The sequence below is a fragment of the Abramis brama genome (genome assembly GCF_963993115.1).
Source record: "Abramis brama genome assembly, chromosome: 10".
NCBI classification, from domain to species: domain Eukaryota; kingdom Metazoa; phylum Chordata; class Actinopteri; order Cypriniformes; family Leuciscidae; genus Abramis; species Abramis brama.
Genome location: NC_139972.1, coordinates 8,196,145 through 8,209,472, shown reverse-complemented (window position 1 = coordinate 8,209,472; position 13,328 = coordinate 8,196,145). Strand labels below are relative to the sequence as shown.

The 13,328-nt window shown below is 39.9% G+C and overlaps 2 protein-coding genes across 2 annotated transcripts in view; one reads left to right on the top strand and one right to left on the bottom strand.

Moving 5' to 3' along the window:
- The window catches only part of LOC311090821 (NACHT, LRR and PYD domains-containing protein 3-like), a 430,276-nt gene that overhangs the window by 120,897 nt on the left and 296,051 nt on the right, over nt 1-13,328 (bottom strand). The window lies entirely within an intron of this gene.
- The window catches only part of LOC311090817 (NACHT, LRR and PYD domains-containing protein 3-like), a gene marked incomplete at its 5' end in the record, with an annotated part of 78,610 nt that continues 75,912 nt past the window's right edge, over nt 10,631-13,328 (top strand). Inside the window, 3 exons of the mRNA XM_084126364.1 lie at nt 10,631-10,698; nt 12,785-12,898; nt 13,205-13,312. Of these exons, the coding sequence (XP_083982490.1) occupies nt 10,631-10,698; nt 12,785-12,898; nt 13,205-13,312 (290 nt within the window). The remainder of the gene's footprint in view (nt 10,699-12,784; nt 12,899-13,204; nt 13,313-13,328) is intronic.

Sequence of the window (13,328 nt, the reverse complement as noted above, 5' to 3'; positions counted from 1 at the left end):
CTTTTTGATATTTTTGATCTGAGGAACACTGAACGGTGAGAGTTCAGTTGAACTACAGAACTCAAATGAACTGAGTGAACACATAAAGGGACGTTTCACGTAAGTGTTCTTCCAGATGTGAAATTTCATTGTACCATTGTTGATGTTGTTTTTCCAAAATGTGATTGTTTGATCATTCGAAGTTGATCATTTGAAAACTGTGAACTCATCCTAACTGGTGTTTACAAAAGTGACAAGTGTTTTTTTATTTTATTTTATTTTGAAGTGAGATTTACCATTGTACAACTGAATGGTTTAGAGCTTTTACATTGAAAGTGGTTGTGTTGTAGTGAGTTTAAAAGAAAACACAAAGACCATACATTTTATTTATTTTATTTTATTTTGTGATTATCAACCCTGAATTAACACCTGATTACTAGAAAGAAAAGTACACAGAGAATAAATATTGTTTAATTTTCGTACTTACCTGCATTGTACCTTTTTGTTTAGAGCTGTCAAGGAGTAGGGGCATCTCAGCTACTTTATTAGACCAGGGGAGGGAGGAGTATATTAAACTGTCTGATACATTTAATATTCCTTCAGGAAGCCATCTTGTTACGTTTACTCATACTGAAGCCTACCCTCGTCGGTCTGTACATTTTAATAGAGTAGGACACAACTTACATACAATTAGTGTGTAATGAGATTAAAAGCACTGAAAGCGGGGACTAAGATCTTTACGTTATTCAGTCTTCCGTGGCAGCACTAATAAAATTCCCCCTACAAGACGAGTTAAATACTCGCTACATAAGTGGCGTCACGAACAGGATCATACTTAGCCTAGTTTTGTTGTTGTTGCACTATTCTGTCCCAGGTCTGTGAGCAAGAAGAAAAATGGCAGAACTGGAAGAATTGAAGAAGGAGTTCGCTGAAATGCAGAGGAGGTTAGCGGAGCAAGCTGGGGCATTGGATCATGCCAGAACGGAGCAGCGAGAAGCCCTGTCATTGGCCAGAGCAGTAATGGAGCAGCAAGCAGCCACTCGTGCACCCCCAGCAACGATCTATATCCCAAGAGATCATAAACTTACCGATTTCACTGGCACCACAAAACCCGGAGAAGGAAGTGTGGAAGAGTGGATTGTCTCTATGAAATCAGCCTTTCGAGTCATGAAGGTGCCAGAAGAGGATCAGGTGGAGCTGATAAAGCAGCACTTAAAGGGAGAAGCTAAAGATACTGTGAAGTTCATGATGGAAGAAGTGGATAACAGTGTGGAGTCCATCTTCCAGCTGCTCCAGGAAACCTATGGAGACAAGGTACCTATTGGCACGAGGTTGAAAGATTTTTATGATCGAAAGCAAGCACCTGGTGAGACCATACGCGCCTATGCTTACGATTTACGAGAAAAGCTCCACAAGGTGAAACGCAGAGAGCCCAGACGAGTTTCAGATGAAGAGAGTGTTTTGAAAGAGCAGTTAGTCCTTGGACTGAGGGATGATTTCCTAAGAAGAGAGATGAAACGAAGGGTCAAGGAGGAGCGAAGCTTGACTTTTGCACAGCTAATGCAGGATGCCATCACATGGTCTGAGGAAGAGGAAGCACAGCCTGAAGGTAACTTGAAGACCCCTGTGCGTGCGAGAGTGGCAGCTCACACTACAGTTGCGACTGGTGACAATCCATCCTCATTGACATTAGAAAAGTTGCACGAGGCAATAGAGAAGATAGCTGCACGGCAGGAAGAATTGTACAGAATTGTCCATAGTCAAGGGAGAGTTGATCCCCAGCCGGGTGTTATGAGAAGACAGCCACTGAAAAACAGTGAAGGGCAATATATCTGTTACACATGTGGTGAACCAGGTCACACGAGTCGACGTTGTAGGCAGCTTAAAGAGCTGGGTAACCGGGGCACTGCGTCGTCACAAATGGCGGAAGTATCTGAGGTGTTAAGAGGAGCTTCATCGGGTGACTTGGCAAGCACCAGTGGTCCTTCAGTAATCCGGAGCCATACAGCTGACTGGAATGCAGATATAGCACCAGAAACACTTAGGGATAGTGCTTTTGGAGACTGTTTGACAGTGGATGTAAAAATAGCAGGGGTGCCCACCAAATGTCTGTTGGACACCGGTTCAGAGGTCACCACCATCTCAGAGTCTCACTTTAAACATAATTTCGGAGGACAAGAGATACAGCTGTCGTCTGCTAACTGGGTGCGCCTCACTGCTGCAAATGGACTAGACATTCCTGTTCTTGGATGTCTACAGGCAGATATAGAGTGCATGGGAACTCTGCTTCCAGGGAAGTGTGTTTTTGTGCTCACAGACTCGAACCCCGACGTGAAGGAGATGAAGGGATTGGCTGGAATCGTGGGGATGAATGTGCTTAGTGAATTGAAAAACCTTGTACTGTCTGGAAAGGATTTGGATAAGGAGAGCAAAGTGAGCCAACGTGCAGATGCTAACGTCAGACGAGTCATAGCAAAAGTAAAAAAAGATGAAGGACTCTTGGGCCCAGAAGGAAGGATAGGATTTGTTAAGGTGTCTGGGAAGCAAGTTGTGATAATCCCACCCTTAAGTGAGAAGATTGTGGAAGGCCACTGCAGTATACCTCATCAAGTGAAGCATCAAGTGTTGGTGGAGTCCACAGGTTCTGTCACCCTTCCAAAAGGATTGTTAGTAGCCAATGTGCTTGCAAGCCCAGAAAAGGGTAAAGTTCCGGTGCGAGTGTTAAATCTATGTCAAGAAACCGTCAGGTTGATGCCGAGGTCCAGGATTGCAGTTGTGTCTAAGCCTCAAAAAGTAGTCCCAAAGCAAATTGTGGAATTCGAAGAGGATGATGATGAGCTACGTGTTAAACACCATGTACAGTGCAGCATTAAGATTGAGAGCCAGCCTGAACAACTGTCAATTCCTGTTCAGATGAATCAGGACGGATTGTCTGAGATGCAACGAGAGGAGTTAAATGCTCTGCTGACACGTTACAGTGATGTTTTCTCCAAGAGTGACACAGACTATGGATACACAACAACAGTGACACATAGCATACCTACCGGAGATGCACAGCCAATAAAACAACGCCATCGAAGAGTCCCACCTCACGTTTTCCAAGAGTTTAAGAGACATGTGCAGGATCTTGTCAGTCAAGGTGTACTGAATGAGAGTCGCAGTCCGTGGGCCTCACCTGCAGTCATTGTGATAAAGAAAGACGGAGGTGTTCGTTTCTGCTGCGACTACAGGAGACTCAACCAAGTCACATTCAAGGATGCCTACCCCCTTCCACGCGTGGAGGAATCCTTGGATGCTTTGGGGAATGCACAGTTGTTTTCCACACTGGATCTCACGGCAGGTTATTTTCAAGTGGCGGTGACTGAATCAGATCGGGAGAAGACTGCTGTCACAACTCCGTTCGGGTTGTTTGAGTGGACACGGATGCCGTTTGGTTTATGCAACGCTCCGGCCACCTTTCAGCGATTGATGACCGCAGCATTAGGTGATCTGGCTTTTGACATTCTCTTGATCTATCTTGACGATATTATTGTGTTCTCTGTGGATTTCAAGAGTCATTGTGAGAAGTTGGAGCTTGTTTTCTCAAGGTTGCGTCAGCATGGACTGAAGCTGAAACCGAGTAAATGTTTCCTCCTGAGGCCAGAGGTCCGGTTCCTGGGACACATAATTTCGTCAAAGGGAGTTCAGGTGGACAAGGACAAGGTTCAGTGCTTGGATGCGTGGCCTTCACCGGCGAACGTTAGGGAGGTTAGACAGCTGCTGGGATTTATGAGTTATTATCGTCGTTTTGTTCCAAGATTCGCACAGCTGGCAAAGCCCCTACATGCCCTGGTGGGAAAAGGTAACAAAGGCAAGTCAGCAGAAGCGTTTGTCTGGAGTGATGAGTGTCAGTCTGCATTCAGCAAGCTGAAGAGTTGTCTCATGTCACCTCCGATTCTGGCTTACCCTGATTTCCAGTGTCCGTTCATACTCACAACAGATGGGAGCCTCAACGGACTTGGAGCAATACTCAGTCAAAAGCAGGGGGGCGTTGAACGTGTCATTGCCTACGCGAGCAGAGGTCTAAAGGGATCTGAAAGAAATGACAAGTATTACAGTGCCTTCAAGTTGGAGTTACTTGCCCTTAAATGGGCAGTAACTGAGAAATTTAAGGAATACCTAATATTTGCAAAATTTCAGGTTATTACTGACCACAACCCTCTTCGCTACCTGGAGACAGCCAATCTCGGAGCAGTGGAACAGCGTTGGTCTGCACAGTTAGCGGAGTTCAACTTTGAGGTTTGTTACAAGCCTGGCAGACAGAACATCAATGCTGACGTTCTTTCTAGGATTCCCTGGGGTATGGAACCCGAGGAGGATGACACTGGAAAAGACTTCATTCGGTTGACATCAGACGAGGTACGAGCATGCCTGTGGCCTAGTAAAGAAGAAAGGGTTGACAAGTCTGTTGTCCGAGTTGCCAAACAAGCAGCCATAAGAAAGGGTGTTGATGGTTATAGCTGGTCATCCATCAAAGAGCAACAGAGAAAGGATCCTTGTATAGCACCTGTGTACAACGCTGTATTTGAGAACAGGAGGATAATGACACGTAGTTTCCGGGATATGGAAACCCAGCAAAAGAAGCTAGCTAGACAATTGGAGCGTTTGAAATTAAAACATGAAGTGCTGTTCCGAGTAATTACAGACCCAAGAGACGGGGAAGAGATTTGGCAGTTGGTAGTGCCTGAGTCTTTATGGGAGAAAGTGTATAAGGGAGTCCATGAACATGGAGGACATTTTGGCAGCAGGAGTACATTAGAGCAAATGCGACAGAGTTATTATTGGCCCTCAATGGCCAATGACGTACAAACATGGGTAACCCAGTGTCGAAGATGTACCCTAGCTAAGGATGTATTCCCCAGGATTCGTGCTCCTATGACCTGCACCAACGTAACCGCACCTCTAGAAGTTCTTGCCATGGATTACACCATGCTTGAGAGGTCAGCAGGAGGTTACGAAAATGTTCTAGTGCTTACAGACATGTTTACAAGATTTACTGTGGCAGTCCCGACGAAAAATCAGACAGCACTTACCACCGCCAAAGCCCTTGTACGACACTGGTTTGTTTGCTATGGGTGTCCTGCCCGATTGCACTCGGATCAAGGCAGATGTTTCGAGGCCAGCGTTATAAAGGAACTCTGTAAATTGTATGGGATCAGCAAGAGCCGCACCAGTCCTTATCATCCGCAAGGGAACGCGCAGTGCGAAAGGTTCAATCGCACTATGCACGACATGCTGCGAACATTACCTGCGGAAAAGAAGAAGGATTGGAAAACTTACCTGCCTGAACTTGTGATGGCCTACAATAGCCACGTTCATTCATCGACCGGTTACTCCCCATTTCATTTAATGTTTGGACGAGACGCAAGGCTGCCCATGGATGTCCTAGGAGGAAAAGACCTAACTGATGATGAGGCGGATGATCTGGATGAGTGGGTAAAGAATCACCATGAACGCCTGAGAACTGCAGTGGAGACAGCGAAGGTAACTGCTCAAGAAGCTTCCAGGAGAAGGAAGAGGGTCTATGACCGCAAGGCTTCAGGAGCGCTCATTAGACCTGGTGACAGAGTATTGTTGCGTAACCACAAGTTTAGGGGGCGAAACAAAATCCAAGATAAGTGGGAGTCTGTACCGTATTTGGTAGTGCAACAAAATCACGCAGGTTTACCAGTCTTTACTGTACGTCCTGAGCAGGGAGGTTCCACAAAGGTCGTTCACAGGGATCAATTGAGACACTGTACTTTTCCCTCACCCACAAGGCAGGTTACGCATGCAAGAAGGGAAAAAGAAGTGTCAGACTTAGACTCACAAGACATTGTTTACATTCCATATACTACACACTTACCAAACACCTGCTTACCTGGGGAAGTCGAGGGTGGAGTGGTATGTGAGGAGGGTAATGTAGCTGGGAGTGAGAGAGTAGTCACAGGTCAAGATGGGGAATCTGAAGACTCTGACATTTCAGAAGCTGACACTAGTGGGGTACCTAATCTCAGACGTTCGAAGAGAGAAACCCTGGGTAGATTGCCTGTAAGATATAAGGATGATTACATTATGTAATTTGGGTTTAAAGTGCCAATACATGTGTAAAGAAAATGTCAAAGAATGTGTTCCGTCTAAAGAGGATGTCTAAGCAAAAATTGAAAATGTGTTATTGAATCCAATTTAACTGCTCTTGTGTTTTGTTTGTTTAACCAGGAACTGGTCTGTTTGGAGATGTCGATGGAGTGGCAGGGTTTAGCAGGGGGGAAATGTAACAGGTGTATATATTATCTAAGTTATTATTTTATTATTAATTATATTATAATTTTTTGGCGGACTTTTATTTTGACGGGCGGTTTGGTTTCCTGTGTGGAGGGTGCGTGAAAAAGAAAGAGAAGAAGAGCGCGGCATATAAGAGACGCACGGAGAAGAGAAAGTGAGTGTTGTGTCGTGTTTTGAGAAGCTCGTCCGATAAAGTGACTTAAATGGAAGATAATCAGGGCTTTAGTCGGATACAGGACGATATAAAGTGATTTTTGTTCCGCATTTCGTAGTTTTTGTGTAGTTTTGATCCATGAATCGCATTGCATTGGACTGCTGGAGTGACGCAGTAATGTTTTGTGAAGGCTACGAGAACTGTGAGTGCATTTAAAGTACAAATTTAGCCTGGTTGGGGACGATTGAAGAGTTTTTTCACATTTTTGTTGAGCTTTTGACTTCTTCCATCTTGTTCGAAAAGCACTCTTACGAATTAACGTTTCAACCAGACTGGTCACGTGTATTTGAGTGTTCGGCACGTGTCATCGCACGTGAGATGGGAATCGATGCTTGCAGTTGGCGCTGAACATATTTTTTTTTGAGAAGATTTAAGTTTAAGACTATTTTGTATTACCCTGCCATCCAACGACATCTCAGTTTGACACATCTCCGTTGGTGTATCCCAGTTTGATACATTCTAGTTGATATCTCATTTTTGAATCATCTCCATTTGATTCACTTACTTTTCGACTCATTTTGATTTATTATTTTTTTGTTGGACATTTCATTAAGCTTGAGTGATATTTCTACGAAAACCTCAAGTTAATTTCAACGCACGCTACGTCAAGACAACTTTTCAATTGATTCCTTTTTGATATTTTTGATCTGAGGAACACTGAACGGTGAGAGTTCAGTTGAACTACAGAACTCAAATGAACTGAGTGAACACATAAAGGGACGTTTCACGTAAGTGTTCTTCCAGATGTGAAATTTCATTGTACCATTGTTGATGTTGTTTTTCCAAAATGTGATTGTTTGATCATTCGAAGTTGATCATTTGAAAACTGTGAACTCATCCTAACTGGTGTTTACAAAAGTGACAAGTGTTTTTTTATTTTATTTTATTTTGAAGTGAGATTTACCATTGTACAACTGAATGGTTTAGAGCTTTTACATTGAAAGTGGTTGTGTTGTAGTGAGTTTAAAAGAAAACACAAAGACCATACATTTTATTTATTTTCTTTTATTTTGTGATTATCAACCCTGAATTAACACCTGATTACTAGAAAGAAAAGTACACAGAGAATAAATATTGTTTAATTTTCGTACTTACCTGCATTGTACCTTTTTGTTTAGAGCTGTCAAGGAGTAGGGGCATCTCAGCTACTTTATTAGACCAGGGGAGGGAGGAGTATATTAAACTGTCTGATACATTTAATATTCCTTCAGGAAGCCATCTTGTTACGTTTACTCATACTGAAGCCTACCCTCGTCGGTCTGTACATTTTAATAGAGTAGGACACAACTTACATACAATTAGTGTGTAATGAGATTAAAAGCACTGAAAGCGGGGACTAAGATCTTTACGTTATTCAGTCTTCCGTGGCAGCACTAATAAAATTCCCCCTACAAGACGAGTTAAATACTCGCTACACAATGAATGTAGCAAAATTCAGTGTGCATTTTGAAAATGCATTCTGAGCCGATCACGTGCCCGTTACCTCGGCAACAGGTAAACATAGGCTTTGGTGCGTATTTAGATGTGTTGGAAGGAAACAGGGCGGCGGCAGAGCTGATACGAGCGTTAAATTCACTAGCAGATGAAGTGGAGCGCGGAGAGAGAAATGGTAGTGTTTCCGAAGATTATTACGCGTCTGCAGGTGATAGAACCAGTACGATGTTGGACCGTCTGGGTCTGGGAGAGTGTTCTGCCTATCAAGCGTCGACACCCATGTCAACATGCTGCGCTGCTGTTGTCTGATGCTGGACTGTGTTGATGGTTTCGTTTTGTATAAAATATTGTCATTGTCTGATACATGCTTATCTTTATTCTTATTAGCCTACTATTAACTGTAATACCCAATAATGTTGGAGATCCTATAGTTTTTCCTTACAAATGCATAGGCCTATTACCCTGTGATCACATAATATGACAAAGCTCCATTGGTATTCGGTATTAATAAGCTACCGAAAAATAAATGTGACCGCTCTTTTTTTATTTATAACTGACTGTAATGTTCAATAAAGTGACGAATGTGATGTGACCATCTCTGTTTATTCAGCTGTATAATCATAAAATATGAGGCAGACATATGCGAGTCCCTTCCATTTTATAAAGCATTATTGATAATACATGTACATGGTCACGGAATCTGACGGGTCAAATTTATCAACCTAGCCTTTTTTGGGTCAATGTGGAGCAGGTATGGGCTGAGTGACCTCAGAATGACCAATAAATATTATTTTAATATTTAAGAAACCGAAGCAGCACAAAATAAACGTTTATCGGCGCAAATTAGAACAAACATGAGTCTATTTTGGGTGAATGTGGACTATTTTGCCGACGTTTTGCATTGGATTGCAACTTCACGCAGTGACTGACAGGGCGGGACGGGCACGTGATCGGCTCAGAATGCATTTTCAAAATGCACATTGAATTTTGCTACATTCATTGCGTGACACTTAATGGAAATGCAATCGCAAGTGTTTTAACTGTGAGTGTAAATGCAATTAAGAAAAAATAACATTTAAATTACAATTTTGCCACAGTTTTTGCTTGAACATGTTAAACATATCTAATCATTTCTGTAATACATTTTAATTTTAATTTTGCAACTTATAAAGCGTTAAATTATGTATTTAATTTACATATTAAAACTAGTGTATGAAATGGCAAATGTAAATTTTATAATTGAATTTTCATTTTCATTTTGCACCAAACGTTGCACAAATGATGGGAAAATTAAAATTTAAATGCAGAAATGCATTGCCATTTTACATACTGCATTGTCATTTTGCATATTACATTTCAAATTGAATATTGCTACACATAAGCTTCCATACGTGCACCAGCGCTCATAGAGATCTCTACATGGGTCTGCCGTGCACGTGCAGGACTGTGTGTGAGCGCGCGCGTACGTGACGCCGTTATTGATTTGAACGTAACAAATAAAAAGTGAACATAAATGATCAGAGTTGATGTTTCGCCATTTAAACAGCCAGAATCGATTCCATACTAAGTATAAAATGCAAAGTGTTTAATGGAAACCTTCACAAAAGCTAAGACACGAATTTTACGTGCAACTACTTGACAGAAACGGCGGTGGATTTTGTGAATCTGAATATGATCAAAGGTTGATCAAGGTGAGTGTTCAGGTCTCGAGACGTTTTACAGGTGACTTCCGCATTTAGGTCAATAGCCTATTTCCCCTAAAGGACATATTCATTATTTTATATGTGTTTGATATTTTTCATTTTAGAGCTAAACATGCTTTCATTGTTTCGTGTTGTCTGTGGTTTATTTAGCATGTGTGTTAAACATTGTGTATTTGAGTGAACGCCGCGTCTCATGATCCTGTTTCTCTGAATCTCAGGTTCTGTTCAGCTGAATTATTGTTTGTCATTTCCATTCAGAGTCAGTGGTGAAGATCAGATTCTGTTTCAACTGTTCAGCTTTATCATGGATGAAACTCAAACATCCAGAGATGAAGATTTGTATCCAGGATTCAGGTATTTTGAATAAACTCCAGATAAAATCATCTTTAAATTATAGGCAAGAAGGTGTTTTTATTAAGTTAAAAACTGTAATTTTAGTTAAAACCATTAGACCAGCCAGTTTTTTAATTAAAATACCTCTTAAGAACTTATCTGAAAATATTATCACCATTAATTATTATTTTTTTGTGTTATAGTTCAATTCATCAGAAGAGATCAGAACCAGAGCCCAGCTGTGTGTCTATGAGGAGTGACGCGTCTATGGATAATATAATACATTTTAAGAGTGAAGATACACAGACTGATCTCAGGTATTACATTTCTATAAAAATATGATTATAGTATGGCATTTTATATTATCAAAACATTATCAGTAATATATTCTACAAGATATTAACAATGTACAAGAAGAATGTTTTAATGTAATATTTTAATGCATACAGTATAGTGTTGCTCACAGAGAGAAATCTGTGAAATAACTAATTTCAATGTACAATTTTTGTAATAACTGTGTAAAATAAATAATCATTAAGAGTGTAAGTTTTTAATTGATAAATGGCTATGTAATATGTTGAATATGGCAAATATGTTTAACTTTAAACTCTTTTATAGTTCAGTTCATCAGAAGAGATCAGAGCCAGAGTCCAGCTGTGTGTCTATGAGGAGTGACGCGTCTATGGATAATATAATACATTTTAAGAGTGAAGATACACAGACTGATCTCAGGTATTACATTTCTATAAAAATATGATTAAAGTATGGCATTTTATATTATCAGAACATTATCAGTAATATATTCAAGATATGAGAAATTATTTTTGGACATTGCTTACAGTTATTTTGTATGTGTTGCTAATATTTTAATGTGCCTATTATGCTATTTTAAAGTTTTCTGATGTTGTTTTGGAGTCTCCTACAACAGGTTTACATGCATCAAAGGTCAAAAAATTGTTTAATTTTCTCATAATATACATTTGCTCTTCACCACATTTTCAATGATTCTCAAACGACTCGTCAGATGAATCAATCTCTCTAAATCCCGCCTTTCGTGAGCTACTCTGCTCTGATTGGCCAGACAGCTCAGTCCGTTGTGAGTGGTTTATGCATTTGTGTCGAAAACAAAAACGCCCATTGCCATAACAACGTCAGGTCTGCTTGTCCTGAGGCTTCCTACACTGTAAACTAAAGACAGTAACGAACAATGACGTCGATTTTACCATATCAATCCGAGCGCGAGTCCGAAGATGAAACACGGGAAGAACTAGGCAAGGCAAGTTTATTTATATAGCACATTTCATACACTATGGCAATTCAAGTGCTTTACAGAAAGGAATTAAAATAATCACAAAATAAAAGCAAGGAAAATTAAAAGAGTTATAAAAGAAATTAAAAGAGAAATATGATATAGATAAAATGAATTAAGAGTAAAAAGATGATACATAGATAATTTTCTCATCTGGCAAAACACCGGTGTATCATATTTTACACAACTCCCAGTTTTACTCTGAGATTTGAATGAACTGATTGCATTGAATGAACTAGTTATTCAACCTGAACTTCCATCGCAAGGACGACTCTTGCAGGACGTTTCTCAGTGATACACTACTCAGTTTGAGGTACATTATGGGATGTTGCAACTGTAATTTACCATCAACATTAACAAGTGCATGTACATCAACAAACCGATTATTTTTACTTATACTTATTTATTTACAGAGTATTTTTCTAATTTATTGCGGTGAACATGTGGAAACTGTATCAATAACAGTGCATACATTAGCCGAGCTCTAGCGTGAATGACTGATGTAACATAAACTTTGGTAAAACAAATCTTGCTCCATGCTTAATCTTTCCTCAAAGTAGTGAGAACGACAGACAATCTGCATTAATAGACACAGTTATAGGTAATAGTGGCCCACAACTGATTAGCTGAAGAATTTCAGTAAGACAGTAATAATGTGAGTTAGACAGTTAGCAGGAGACCTACACAATATAAAACTCAAAACTAAGTATTTTGAACACCATCTTTCAAGAGCAAGCGGTTTGCGAATCCTGCATTGAGATTTGAGAAACAGTCGTCAGTGAAATAAAGGGAACACAGCAAAAGTTTAGGAGTTTAATAAAGGTGAATTTTTACCACTGATTCCTCACATGTTCGTCCTTGGGCAGTGAAAAAAAACTGGCTTTACCTTCACATTGTAGAGCACAGCGTTTTCTCGACATAATTATAATAATAATAATAATTTGTTACATTTATATAGCACTTTTCTAGGTACTCAAAGCGCTTTACATGGAAGGGGGAAATCTCCTCAACCACCACCAATGTGCAGCATCCACCACTTGATGCTGTCCAGTATCCACAGGAATCAGCTGCAGTGTTTGAGGTTCGAGTTTTCCCCGGTGTCTGCGCGCACAATAAGTGGGCGGGCAATATACTAATGTTTCGTCTTGACGTCACAACGAAACGGCTCAACGAAACGTTTGAAAAACGATTTGTTTAATTGACTCTGAGTCGACTCTTACTTTTGAAAGACAATAACTTTATATATGGTGCACTTTCAGATTTTAAACTTTTTGCAGGATGTTTTCATTCACTTAGAGCTGTGTTACACACTACATGAAAGGTCATTTTGAAAAATGTATAATAGGGGCCCTTTAATGTATGTAGTGTTACTCACACATGAGAGACTTAGTTCATTTTACAGGTTTTTTATCAACATTGCTAAAATAAGTTCTTTAAGGATAAATTGTGATTTTTTTTATTTTTTTATACAGTAATTCAATGTATTAACATAATCTATTTATGTTATAGTTCAGTTCATCAGAAGAGATCAGAACCAGAGCCCAGCTGTGTGTCTATGAGCAGTGACGCGTCTATGGATAATATAATACATTTTAAGAGTGAAGATACACAGACTGATCTCAGGTATTACATTTCTATAAAAATATGATTATAGTATGGCATTTTATATTATCAGAACATTATCAGTAATCTATTCGAAAAGATATAAACAATGTACAAGAAGAATGTTTTAATGTAATATTTTAATGCATACAGTATACTGTAGCGTTGCTCACACAGAGAGACATCTGTGAAAGAACTCATTTCAATGTACAATTTTTGTAATAACAGTGTGAATTAAATAATCATGAAGAGTGATTGTTTTATTGATAAATGTATATGTAATATGTTGAATATGGCAAATATGTTTAACTTTGAACTCTGTTATAGTTCAGTTCATCAGAAGAGATCAGAACCAGAGCCCAGCTGTGTGTCTGTGAGGAGTGACGCATCTATTACAGTAGATTTTAAGAGTGGAGATACACAGACTGATCTCAGGTATTACATATCAACA